The sequence below is a fragment of the Zeus faber genome, assembly GCF_960531495.2.
Source record: "Zeus faber genome assembly, chromosome: 12".
Taxonomy (NCBI): Eukaryota; Metazoa; Chordata; class Actinopteri; order Zeiformes; family Zeidae; genus Zeus; species Zeus faber.
The window spans coordinates 18,008,781-18,023,397 of record NC_137196.1 but is presented as its reverse complement, the minus strand read 5'-3'; the positions used below and the strand labels follow the sequence as shown (position 1 = coordinate 18,023,397).

The following is a 14,617-nucleotide window of genomic DNA, read 5'->3' as shown; positions in this document are numbered from 1 at the left end:
CGGTATAAAGAGGCGACATGCATGTGCGTGTGCATGTACAATGTTTGTGTGTGTGCATGAACAGTGTTTCTGTGTGTGCATGTACAGTGTTTGTGCGTGTGCATGAACAGTGTTTGTGTGTGTGCATGTACAGTGTTTGTGTGTGTGCATGTCCAGTGTTTGCACGTGTGCATGTACAGTGTTCATACGTGTGCATGTACAGTGTTTGTGTGTACAGTATGTGCATGTACAGTCATCATGCGTGTACATGTACAGTGTTTGTGTGTGTGCATGTACAGTGTTTGTGTGTGTGCATGTACAGTGTTTGTGTGTGTGCATGTACAGTGTTTGTGTGTGTGCATGTGCAGTGTTTGTGTGTGTGCATGTGCAGTGTTTGTGTGTGTGCATGTACAGTGTTTGTGCGTGTGCATGTACAGTCTTCATGCGTGTGCATGTACAGTGTTTGTGCATGTGCATGTACAGTGTTTGTGCGTGTGCATGAACAATGGTTGTGCGTGTGCATGTACAGTATTTATGAGTGTGCATGTACAATGTTTGTGCGTGTGCATGTTCAGTATTTGTGTGTATGCATGTACAGTGTTTGTGTGTGTGCATGAACAGTGTTTGTGTGTGTGCATTTACAGTGTTTGTGCGTGTAAATGTACAGTGTTTGTGTTCATGTGCATGTACAGTATTTGTGTGTGTGTGCATGAACAGTGTTTGTGCGTGTGCATGTACACTGTTTGTGCGTGTGCATTTACAGTGTTTGTGCATGTGCATTTACAGTGTTTGGGCGTGTGTATGTACAGTGTTTGTGTGCATATGCATGTACAGTATTTGTGTGTGTGTGCATATACAGTGTTTGTGCATGTGCATGTACAGTGCCTGTGTATGTGCATGTACAGTGTTTGTGTGTGTGCATGTACAGTGTTTGTGTGTACAGTATGTGCATTTACAGTGTTCGTGCTTGTGCATGTACAGTGTTTGTGTGTGTGCATGTACAGTGTTTGTGTGTGTGGATGTGCAGTGTTTGTGTGGATGTGCATGTACGGTGTTTGTGTGCGTGTGCATGTACAGTATTTGTGTGCGTGTGCATGTACAGTGTTTGTGTATGTGCTGCTCAGCAGGGATGGAGCAGTTAGGGACTTCAAGGAGGCAAATTGGGGTCTATATTGGTTTCTTTTTTATTGGTTTCTTTTTTTGGGGGGTTCAATTTAAAATGTACTGAACTTTTCACATTATTCAAATGTTATTTTATGTTTATTAAAATGTAATAGTTACGTTATTTTTCTGTTGTAGCACCTGAAGGAACGTATAATTTTTTTAACACACATCTCTTATTACTACTGTAATATAGGTAAAATGAAACAACACGAGTCCAAAAAATGATAAATTATATTCAGTGCTGCAGAGCCCGGGCTGATGAACTTTGAGGTCCGTGTTTGAATTTTCGTTCATTTATGTTGACGTAGGAACACATTTTCACACGCTGCATGACGCCACTGCTTTCCGCTCTGTAAGCGACAGTAACCCTGTGACTGGGTCGCGTCATCAACTCTGAATTTTCACGCAGAGGCGGCGGATTAGAAGCGGGCGGCTTGCCGTCCTGCGCAGATGTCGCCCTGCAAAGCTCCAGCTGCTCACACTCGGCGCCGCCGATGGACGGAACGCGGGGGAAACCTCTCCGTCACGCGCGTCCGCTCCGGCTTTGTGTCCAGATGGCGGAGCGGCCCTCCGCTACCGCCCGCGGCCGAAGCTCACACGCCATTGGGATGTCGTATCGGATTTTGATTGAATACGATTGGACAAAAATATGTGATTGAATGGTCTTCATCAATCTGACTATATACATGACGCTACAGCTTACTTTGAAGCAGCTTCACCCCAAAACCCAAGAGAAAGAATACAAAACAAAATAAAACGTGTTTCAGTGGGAGAAGGATGCTGGTGGGGTGAGGGGTGGTAACAAGAGATAGAGGAGGGGGAAATATGTGGAGGAGGGGTTTATCTAGAGAGAGAGAGAGACCATTAAAAGACGTGGTGAGAAAGAGAGAGAGGGAGAGAGTATTGAGTATCTACATCGTACTTGTTTACTCATAATATAATACGAATAAAGAAATGTTTCTAATTGGGCATCGTCGTTTGTCCAGGTTATGGAGGCCTTTAATGATTATTTTGAGTCTAAAACTTCAACTTCCACTTGACTTACAATCTCAGAGCATTTACTTTCATTCCTGCGGTCTCCTTTCAGTGTTTAAATATTAGATTTAAAAAGCACCATCCCCAACATTTGGAACAGCAAAAAAGAAAAAAAAAGACAATGTCAATATTAGTAATTTGTTGATATGAAACACTAAGTAACATACAAAGTTGTTGGTTAATTTCAATGGTCCCCGGACAGTATTTTAACTTAGCTCCACATACTGTATGTCACATGAGGTTTCATCCCCGTTCATTAAAATATGATATAAAATATGAGTATTTTAAGCAGGATTTAATGGAGATGGTGACAGAAATAGCATGGCTATTAGATGGACAATGACAAATTTCCAGCGTTGATTTCTGCCGGACCAACTTTTCAAACCTCCATCTCCAGACATGGAGATGATGGAGACGTGCTTGAGTGTTTGGGTATCGCCTCTCTCAAGGATGAACGATGCAGAGCGACGTGGAAAGGAATTAGTCGAATTAATTGAAGCATTAAACGTGATCTAGTTAAGGGAGGATGTGTTCACATGCAGCCTGCCGCGGAGCGCTAACTGCTTCAGTGGCATGGGAAAGGGTACTCTATCAGTAGGGCCCCTCCTTCAGAAGGACCCCTCTATCAGATCCCTCTATCAGTAGGATCCATCTATGAGTGTGATCCCTCTATTTGTAAGCTACCTGTATCAGATCGATCCATCTGTAAGATCCCTCTATCAGTATTAGGGTCCCTCTATCCGTCTGATCCCTCTATCAATGGGATCCCTCTATCAGTAGGATACCTTTATCAGTAGGATCCCTCTATCAGTAGCTCCCCTCTTTCAGAAGGACCCCTCTATCAGATCCCTCCATCAGTAGGGCCCCTCTTACACGAGGACCACTCTATCAGATCCCTCTATCAGTAGGATCTCTCGATGAGTGCGATTCCTCTATTTGTAGGATACCTCTATCAGATCGATCTATCGATTTATTGGTAAGATCCCTCTATCAGTATTAGGATCCCTCTATCAGTCTGATCCTTCTATCAAGGGGATCCCTCTATCATTAAGATACCTTTATCAGTCTAATCCCTTTATCAGTAGGGCTCCTCTTTCAGAAGGTATGTAAAAGGTAATTGAGATGGGGGTGAGGGGGATACTCACAAAAAAAGAGATATCTCTTCTCTTTTTTCGGTCGCTCTTTCTTCTACCTTGTCTTTAAAAGAGGGCTCTGGGAGTGAGGATCATCTGTAGGATCCCTCTATAATTCTTATATTGATGAGAACCCTCTATCAATATGGTCTATGAAAGGTCTCACCATCAAAGATTGCTCGATTGGTAGGTTTCCGCTGTAAGATCCTTCTATCAGTCCGATCCCTCTATCAGTAAGATCCCTCTATCAGTAAGATCCGTGTATCAGCAAGAGCTCTCTATCGGTAAGATCCCTCTATCAGTAAAATCCCTCTATCAGCAAGATCACTCTATCAGTAGGGCCCTTCTTTCAGAAAGACCCCTCTATCAGATCCCTCTATCAGCAGGATCCGTCTATGAGTGAAATCTCTCTATTTGTAGGATACCTCTATTAGAATGATCTATCGGCACGATCCCTCTATCAATGGGATCCCTCTATCAGTAAGATACCTTCATCAGTAGGATCCCTTTATCAGTCTGATCCCTCAATCAATGGGATCTCTCTATGAGATCTCTCTATCTGTAGGATACCTCCATCAGCAAGATCTCTCTATTAGTATTGGGATCCCTCTATCAGTCTGACCCCTCTATCAGTGGAATCCCTCTTTCAGTTGGATTCCTCTATCAAAGACCTCTATCAATATCCCCTCTATCAGTGTATGTCCCCTTTAGCAGTAAGAGTCATCTAGCAATAATAACCTTGATAACCCCACACCCCAACACACACACACACACACACACACACACACACACACACGCACGCACACACACACACACACACACACACACAGGCTCTAATCCTGCTGTGATGAAGTCGTCCTCATCATCATGGGAACTGTGCTGCCAGAGTTATGTAACAGGGCATGCCTACCTTTCCGCCGAGGCTCCCTCTCCTGCGATGTGTTGAGTCGCAGAGTGGACGGCCGATTTATTTATCTATGTCCAGATCAGCTCTTCTCCCACTTTCCTCTCCTCCGTCGTGTCCATCCTTTCACCTCCGGTAGTTTAAAAGCCGTCAGCGACTATGACTAAAGATGCGCGCTCTCAAATTTGCCGCTGTTCCCTGGCAACAGCATCCCCGCCCCCCCCCTCTCCCTCTCTGTCTCTCTCTCTTTCTCTCCCCCGCTCTCTCTCTCTCTCTCTCTCTCTCTTTCTCATCATGTCTTTTAATGGTCTCTCTCTCTCTAGATAAACCCCTCCTCCACATATTTCCCCCTCCTCTATCTCTTGTTACCTCCCCAGCATCCTTCACCCACTGAAACGCATGTTTATCTTGGTATTTCTTCTCTGGCGTGAGGCTGCCTTCTAGATTCTGTTATCACCACTATACTTTTCCACTGCTCTGATACTGGCTCCACTGGCCAACGCACTTCTTTCAGCCTCGGTAAACATTTGCTTCAGATCCTGAATACTGTTTGCTCTGGTAACTGCTGCACCTGATGGTAAAAAATAGATAATTATGGCATTAAAAAAAAATTACATTTGAATAATCAAAATGTAAATAAACATCCAAAGTTTACTATTTCATTTCTATATGTCATATTAAAAAAAAAAAAAAAAAAAAAGGCAAAACAGGCATTCAATTTTCAATTCAAAATACAGGCAATTTATTTGTGTTATAAATATTAATGTGTGTTATTGTGGCTGTTGATGTCTATAATTTGCCTTTGTTTGTTAATTAAATGCTCACCTTTACTAAAGGAATGTCTATAAACTCTGCACCACTGATTTGATTGTGCCTAGTTATTTGTTCCTAGTTTTGTTTTAGTTTCAGTTTATTTTATTTTTAATTTTTTTAAACAATCTGCTTTTGGTGGAATGGTGTTGTTTTGAAATCTGGCAAATCTATATGTCAATATGTGGTTTTGCTGTGATGATATTGAATCCGGCAGGTTGCAACCCCTGGGAAACGTTCTTTTTGTGTATAACAGCAGCAATGCTGAATGGCTTCCCACTAGATGGTGACAGAGATCAACACTATGACGTCAGACACTGGGCGGAATCCCTTTATGGGTTAGGGTCAGCTCCGTGTAGACCCCTTAGCAGTGGGTCAGGACCCACAATTCACCTCCAAGCTGTACCTGGTTTACCAAGCTGTGGGTGGAATATAGTTTGTTGATAAAAGAATATGCTGTATATTATATTGACCAGAAGAACATGTTAGGTGACGTTTTACATTTTTCCCATACATTTCCAAATACCTTCCGTTCCTCCTCCCCCAATTTTCTGTGTAATACTGTTAATTTCTGACCAATCGACAAAATTATTACCGCTCTATTGATCAGAGAATATCTTTCAAGGTGACATTGACCGTCGACCTTTCAGTTGTTGATGCCATGCGTTATTGAAGATGAGGTATCTGTTTCAATGTGTCTGTGGTGTGGGGATGGTGTGGTTTGAGCAGCCACACCTGTCCTGGGTCTAGGTAATTGGGTCCCAGGATCAGAGTGGCTGCCTACCTGTTGCTCGTTGGTCGGTCCAACGAGCAACAGGTAAAACCCCCATCCCCACACTCACTCAGGAGAGAGGAGCCTGTGTCATGACACATGTCTATCTGCTCCTGGGCTTATTCCAACTAGCCCACTCTCTACAATAAACTGGTCTCTACAACCCCGTTGTCTGTGGCTCGGTACCGTGTGATGAAACTGCCACAGTGTCTTACTCTATTGTCTTCTGTGGTAAAGAAAAAATACCCAAATGTTTATTAATTCTTATACATTTTTGAACTATCAGCTAGCGAGCACAAGATGATTGACCAGGAGAACAGCAGCTTGGGAGGTACGGCAGGTTGTCGGAAGGTTGCTCCGATCCCCAGCTCCTCCTGGTATGCTGAAGTGTCCTTGAGCATGACCCTTAACCCCTAACTGTGTGTGAATGGTTGAATGTGAGACACGTTTTGTAGAGCGCTTTGAGTAGTCGCAAGACCAGGAAAGCGCTATATAAACGCGGTCCATTTATCGTGATCGGAAAGTATTGCTAAATTAGTTGCTTTTATTCCTGTGCTGGCTCCACCCAAATTGGGCAATCTGCATAGGTAAGCACAAAGGCAGGCCAGACAGTGTTAAGCCTGGTAAACATTATACAGAAACAACATATTAACTATCTGATCTACTTATTGATAATATCTATACTGTTTTTACAGTATGTATGTTTTGGTTTGGAGGACATGGTAAGCCGCGAATAGCTGCACGGGACAATTTTATTGGAGACGTGCCTTGCGAGCCAACACATGGGTAAAAAGCAAGCTTCACACTTTAACAAACGTCCATAAGGGAATGGGAATAATTTAACCAGATGCAGTCTCATGACATGGCCTTAAATCCTTCAAGCTTATCGTGCCGCAAACCAGAGGGCTCAGAGGAAGGGGAAGCATTGGACCCGAACCCGCTCCGCCTTGAATGGAAAACGAGGTTGATGGTGCCAAGCCTCTTAACCCTAGGGGGCCTGTCGGGGATAGTCACGGTTTATTTAAAACCGTGCTAAGAGATACGGCGGAATGGGCTTCTCATCTCATACTATTCAGGTCAAAAGAGTCCTGGTTTGACCTACACCCAAAAGACAGAAGGTCTGACTCAATCCGATCCTCTTCTGAAGTTGTCTCTGTCGATAAAAAGTAGAAGGATACCTGTGTGATGTGCTAGGACACCTACTGAAATATTTATCATGCACATGTTGTTGAGTAGGTCAACAACATCTCTTGACATTGTACAGTCTAGTAACTATGACCATTTGTCAACTAGATCTGCCACAGTTAGAAACAGACAGAGACAGCAAATGAGAAAGTAACTATCGTATGTATATTCCCATACATGGGTTCAAATTTTATATTTAGGGAAAATAATTCAGTGTGTATGATTATTTTTATTTATTTGATATGGTAAGAAATAGATTTGCCACCCCTATCTAAAGTGCATAAGCTGTGTTTTAATCGTATGCCAAAGACCTTGAATGATATACCCTTACTCCCCACATAGGCCTACCCAATGTAATAAAACCCTTACCCTGCCCTCACACTGAAAAAGTCAACTGTTGATGAAAAAAGACCCACAAGGCTATTCACAAGGCTTACTACAGGTATAAGTCGTGAGGGTGATGGGTCAGTAACGGGGGCTCACAAGGTTTATTGTGGCAGGTTCCGAAATGCTTTGGCCGAGGCCTATGATAACAAAATGACACCGACGCAGGGGACAGGAATCGTGGTACATTGTAAATAGCCCATAGCTTTGCACCCTGCTTTTAACTTGGAAACATTTAACCAGTTTAGGAACTATGGTAAAATGTCAGAGTGCAGGGTTAGATAGCTTGATAGCCAGTGGCCTATATCCCCAGGGCCCATGTCCTGCCGGCCCTTGCAGCAAGGTGAAAGGTGTCTTCATAGTCAGTTGTCGGCCAATTATGAGTTAATCTTTTGAGCGGTTTTACTCCAGCCACAATGCCTCGATACACATATTATCACCCTGACGGACAATGGCCAGGGGTCTCACGCTGGAAAGTTGCAGTAGCAGACACAGTCCTTTCTAAATATGATCTCAGAGCAGCTGGGTTAACCGCTACAGGAGTTGTCCTTTGGATTTTTGGAGATCGTGCTTTTGGAGATTGTGGCGGAACCTTTCCAGCGGTCAGTCACCACCTGTGAAGGCTACACCAAATCTAACGGAACCGAGCCATGGCGTTCCTCATGAAGCAGATGATAGGAGATAAGTTGAGCAATTTCACCGGTGGAGGAATTCAAGAGGGCAGCAAAGCAGGAGACGATGGGAAGGAGACCGCTGAGTCCAAAGGCATGTCCAGGGAGGAGTTTGAGGAGTACCAGAAGCAGCTGGTGGAGGAGAGGTGAGCAGAAGAGCTTCGAGTTTACCATCCATGTAGCTGCAATGACCACAGGCCTAATTGAAAGATTTTACGAAACACAACCACAACACAACTCACTGTCCACACAAATGGATAATGTTAGTGTTTGAGTCTTTATTGCATGAGTAGAATAGCAAGCTGCCATATGAAGACGCTACTGGTATCATAACAAGGGATTAGTAGGTGTGATTAGCCCTGCGTAAAGTAGGCCCCTGGGATGCCTGTCCAAAGCACTTTATCTTAAAACATAAACACCCAGACAAACCAAGATACAAAATAAAAAAAATATTCAAAATGATATTTAACAAGTATTCCCCGGGTTTACCAATCATCCTGTGCCTGGAAAGAGATGGGACAAAGAGATGGGGATATTATTGGACAAAATTATTGTTGCCACTCATATACAGTTAGAATTAGAATTTATATTTTATTTTGATTTGATTCAATTAGAATTAGAATTAGAATTTTTCATATTCATTAATTTAATTATTATTAAATAATTCAATTTGTTTATTATTATTATTATTATTATTATTATTATTATTATTATTATTATTATTATTATTATTATTATTTTGTTTGGCTTGGCTTTTACCATCAGGGCCAGGGACAGCAGATGAAAATGAGCCTTTTGGGCTAACTCTGGAGCATTTTTGCAGTTTTACCGTTTATTATAATATAAACGACTAAAATGAAATAAATAATTACATTATGGTTCTAAGAGCTAACAAACCCAATGTCTTATTTTGTGTGGGGGGGGGGGGGGGGGGGGGATATTTTTTGTTAGATTTTAGGATCAAATTAAAAAGGTGTGACTGTTGCTGGCCAGTTGAACAGATTAGGGACTACTCAAACAATTCACTTCGGTTTGAGGGGAAAATTTGAGTAGACGTGGTTGAGTATGCAAATGACTTCTTGCGTGGCTTCCTGTGACGCCAATGTGACATCAATGGAAGGAAGCATCTCTAAGAGGGTTGGTTTAGGTGAGGATTTGTTTTGCTGGGATCTCAAATTAGCCTGAGCGGGAGATTAGAGTATGTGCATAATAACTTGTCAGGGCTCGGATCCAGGAGCCGCCATTAAACACATCTCTTTAACTGTGCACTGTAAACACAGACACACAGACACAGACACAGACACACACACACACTCACACACACACACACACACACACACACACACACACACACACACACACACACACACACACACACACACACACACACACACGCACACACACAGCCTTCAAATCAACTACTGTATGCTGAAAAATGCAGAAGTAATTACTGTGTATTTTAATCAAGAATATTTGCAATAAGCTACTATGATTTTATTCAAGTTGTAAAAATGAATCCGTATGAAATTAATTTAAATAAAAGTAATTGTACAAATGTCTGCAACAGTATTTCTGTCTGCTCCTCAATCATAGTTCATTTTTGGTTGTTCCAAAACTGACCCCAAGTGATATAAAGTGATGTACTTTATTAGAAGTGCATTATTGACACGTAAATACTCCATGCAACCATGGACCGTGCAACTAATGAATAAGTTGCATGGCGAAAGGTTGCTGCACAGTAGGTGTGCGGGAATTTAAGGTGAATGGGTTTGGCAAAGAGAGTTACCAGCCGCAGTAATCTGGTACAGGAAGAGTCTCCAAAGTAGACTTAGAGGATTTATGCAAATATGGAGATTGGCCTTGAGTAGGAAAGATGGAGGCCGCCAGGAAAGAACGTTGTAGAAAGCCACTCCGGGCTTTTAAACTTTTTGCCGGGGAATGGCATCCTGAGTAGAATGAGCTCTCAGTTAGCTCAGAGTTCAGCAATATAGTTCCACATACAGTATAGTCTAGTCTGACTCACCCCATGCAGGTGGTTGGTGTAAAGCCTGCCGTTGGGCGATTATTTCAGTCGGCGTTCTCAAACTCATTTTCAAACTCCCGCGCCGCTACGTGAAACAAAACAAAGTGTGGAGACAGGTCGGGCTATGCCAGATTAGTTCCGCACGAGCTTCTGTGATATCGGTTCAATAAGGTTCTGCAAGAGCCACATACAGCTATTAAATTGTCTGTGGTTTTGACGAGTCCAGTGACCTCCTCCAGAGCTTACAGGCCGGTTTCACCGACGATCAAGTGATGTTTGTCTTTTTTACTCGTAAAAGTCGTATCGTATAGTCAACATACGTCTTTCAATGTTTTATGTGGCGTTTTGTTTTTTTGTTTTGTTTTTTTGTTGTTTTTTTTGCAGGGATTTAGGTATTTTAATGCCAGGGCTCGCCTCCCCACGTGCAAAAGCTTCCACCAAAACCAGTTCACACCCGACACTATTTTGCAAGGGCACCGTCGCTGCATCCGGGGCTTAGCGCCGCCCAAGAGGATTGTGATTGGGTTAAAAAATACAGACAAGACAGGGCGTTTTTTTTTCCCCCTATACCAGAATGACAGTGGGAGTCAGCTGGCAAAGCACTAAGTATAGTCCAATGCATAGTCCAATATATACAGATGCACAGTATAAATACATAATGATATACCTATGTAATATACACCTAGTTAAATGTTGCAACCTGGTGAATTTCAAAAAGAAAAAAATAACTTGGATCCAGCTTCACGTCTGAAATTGCAGTAAGCAGCGCTTACATTTCATTTAACCCGGGGGGAAGAACCACCTGGTCGTGTTGCCGGGCACCTTTGAACCAATCAAAATGGTCCGATGAGTTCATTAGTGTAATTCGATATTTGGTGGGGCAGGGTGATACGGTGCTGTTGACTCGGATCAACACCTCCTGCTGCATGATGTTTGCCCTGGCTAACAACCTTAGTGTTAAAAAACAAAACATTGTTTCCAAGATTTATCTTCAAGCTTTACATGCAGCCACCTGCCCCCACGCCCCCTCCCGTTAACCCCTTAATGCACCGCCCGTCTGTTCGCCCCCAGATTTTGACATAAACACATCTATCTAAAGCTGTGATATCATTTCAAAGGGTAGCGTGTGAACCTGCTGGGACGTTCGGCATTTCGGCCTCCTTGACTTTTGTCTCATTTCATTGCTCTGATTGTTTGTTTCCTGCACAGGATTGAACGCGATAAGGAGTTTGCCACAAAGAAAGCTGAGCGGGCAAATCTGAGAGTGGCACTGAGGGACAAATACAGACTTCCAGAGGTAACATTGATAGATGGATAGATAGACAGACAGACAGACAGACAGAACGTCAGTCAGACAGACAGACAGACAGACAGACAGACAGATAGATAGATAGATAGATAGATAGATAGATAGATAGATAGATAGATAGATAGATAGATAGATAGATAGATAGATAGAGAGATAGATAGATAGATAGATAGATAGATAGATAGATAGGTAGATACATAGATAGATACATAGATAGATGGATGGATGAAATGGACATTGCAGCAGCAACACCACAATGAAAGAACAAATGGGCAATGAAAAGTAATAAAAAAAGTAGAAAAAAAAGGCAAAATACAATTAAAAAAAAAAACAATCCTAAAAATAATCAATAATCAATTTCAGTTCAGAATGATAGTGCCACGTGCTCCAGTAAGAGAGTTAGTTATTAGCAGTGCATTGCACTGCTGCCTCACAGCAAGAAGGTCCTGGGTTCGATTCCTGCTTGGGGGCGCTGTTGGCACCGTGCTCCGACGGGTTATCTCCCAAATAGGAGCCTTTTTTGCATGTTCTCCCCGTGCTCACATGGGGTTTCCTCCACCTAACGTAAGTAAGGACCCCCACCAAAAAAACTTGCACACATCATCGTCGGACCAGCGATGGACACTTGGTACCAGGTCCCTGGGCGCGTTGACGAATGCTGCCCACTGCTCCTGGCTGCCCCCCCCCGGAGTCAGGACAAGCCAGGATGGGTTAAATGCAGAGGCCTCATTTCACTGGCCACTACCCAAAGCATGTGCATGTGTGTGTGTGTGTGCATGTGTTGTAGTGTGGTGTGTTGCGTGACAATAAAAGATTATTCTTCTTCTTCTTCTTTTAGTTCTGTTATCCTGCTCTTTGCTTGCAAAAACAGAGGAAAATTTCCAGTTTTTTTTCTCAAGAAAATAATTTTACAATCGTATCTATTCAATAATAAAAGTTTGACAGATGATTTGCAATGAAGCAATTGATGTTACCAATGATATACCTCTTGTGATAAACAACACATGCTACTGTAGATGCTATTGCATGCATATCGGCAGCCTCCCATTTCTACCCAGGCCTTGGTGCCAATTTTGCTCATTATCATTATCATTTTTACTGTTGTTGGTATTGGTCGGTGAATTCAAGCGTTTCCTTCCTTCCAGAGCGCTCAAGACGACGCCACGGTTCAGATGGCCGGGGATGACGTCGACCTCCCGGAGGACCTGGCCAAGATGGTGGAGGAGGACGAGGAGGAGGAGGAGATCAACAACACCTTCCTCGGGAAACTTCAAAGCATGGACGTGGACGCTCTGAAAACCAAAGCCCAGGCCACCATGACGGAGGTGAAGCAGGCGGCGGAGGAGAAGTGCGCCGTCATGTGACCCACCCTGAACCGTCACCACGAACTGAAATCTCCTCGATTCTGTGCATTTACGCTTAGTTTTGCAGAGGAAAAAAAAAATCACCTGCTTTTTAAAAATATGTTTATCTTTTTTTTTTTTTTTTTTTTTTTTTAAACTCTTCAAGAAACCCCTTCTGGAAAATTCAAGGGAAGGAATTGGGAATTTTCATGAAAGCATCTGTTAGGAAAGCATCATTCTTTTGGTCAGATAATATTTTCTTAATCATTGGAGGGAGTGTGAATTTTCGTCCAAACAGGCCCTGGTCGTGCAAGGCCCGGCCTAATCTGCTCTGAGTGGCGGGTGGGTGAGGGTTTACTCCCTGATGGCTGTTGTGACAAACCACAAGATTAAAAGATAAAGTACCTAAATGTTTCAAAGGGTTTTGTCTCTCCTAATGAGGCCGAAAGCATGGGATTAAATGATAATCAAACAAACGCAGACCCTCCGCAAATGGAATAAGGTCATCAGGCAAGTTATGTACAAGTTATGTACAATACAATACACAATAATTTATACAAATTTGATCATATTATTTTGTATTATTTTAATTTATTTTAAATTTTTTGTATTTCATCTCATTTTATGACACAAGAAAAATTCAATGGCCTATATTAGTTCATTCAAACAAATTTAAAGCCAGAGTTATTCGTGTCACTGTTTGCCGTGGAATTTAGATTTCATATTCTCTTTTATTTTTAACTATACTCTAGTTCCATTCTAAATGGTTATTATGCCGAAAATTTGAATTAAAAACAAACAAAACAATTTTCTGCTTTTATTTCTTGTTATTAATTTATGGAACTCAAGGGATGAGTAAAATCTTCAGTAAAAGGATGTCATTTTTTGAAAACAAACCCCAACGTATTTTTCTCATTCTCCATCTCCTATGAGTCAACGTCCACAAAATAAACTCCAGGTCTTCAAGGTGGACAGATTAGCGCAGGAACTAGGTCACTGGACACCGCCAAACATTTGGACGGCCATCCACTCCGACCAGAAATGAGAGCGGAAGAGAGGGCGGAAGCGCCGTCCGAGTTGGAGCCATGCGCGTCATATTTCCTCCTTTTCCCTCGCCGGTGCCTGATCACACGCCGCGTCCCCCCGTCATCTTTTCTTTTCTTATCCTCCCTTTCCTTCCTCCTCCTCTTCCTCACGCTGTTCCTCAACCCCCTTTCCCCCTGTAAGCTGACACAGCTCCTTCAGGCCTGAGCTGCTTTCTTCCTAATAGGATCCCAGCGGATTAAATTGTCATTTGATAAAACTAAGAGGCTTGATAGCTGCGCTGCGCCATCTTAACCAATTTGCACTCAATTAGGATAATGGGGAAACGACCGGAGAGGGGCAGCCTTAATATATTTAGGTGATTGCAATGATTATTAACATCGTTCACCCATGCCGTCAAGTTTACTTCATTAGACACGTGGCCCGCCGCATCCAGAGCTCTCCATGGCTCCTGTGACGCAATCCATCCCATAATCGAACCGGCCGGAAATGGTCGGGGCTTGGATTTAAACTAGAGACCCTGCTGATGGAAAGATGTGTATCTGAAAGATGCTCTGAAATGAAAAGTGGATGTTTATTAAAAAATGTAATCATTTACATTTACACATGGACATAATTCTCACTTATATATTGATTGGAGATTCTCCAATATTTAATAGAAAAATTATAGAAATAAGAGAAAAATATTAAAAAAATTCATTTTGATAAAATATTTAGTGTTTTTTCTTCAAGGAGCACGGTGTAATATTTTCTGGTTTTGGCCTTCTAGCTGTTTACGTGTACTTGTTGAAAGTGACTTTGGACAAAAGTCAAGTAGTGAGTAAACAACCTTAAATTGCCATAGATTTATCATTTTAGCCT

The 14,617-nt window shown here is 42.4% G+C and overlaps 1 protein-coding gene across 1 annotated transcript; it reads left to right on the top strand.

Moving 5' to 3' along the window:
- Window positions 1–8,016: 8,016 nt before the first annotated feature.
- On the top strand, window positions 8,017–12,733 carry cplx4c (complexin 4c; the record flags this gene model as incomplete). Its single annotated transcript, XM_080011208.1, has 3 exons — window positions 8,017–8,183; window positions 11,270–11,357; window positions 12,515–12,733. 3 exons carry the CDS (start codon window positions 8,017–8,019, stop codon window positions 12,731–12,733), a joined length of 474 nt encoding a protein of 157 aa, XP_079867334.1.
- Window positions 12,734–14,617: the final 1,884 nt, after the last annotated feature.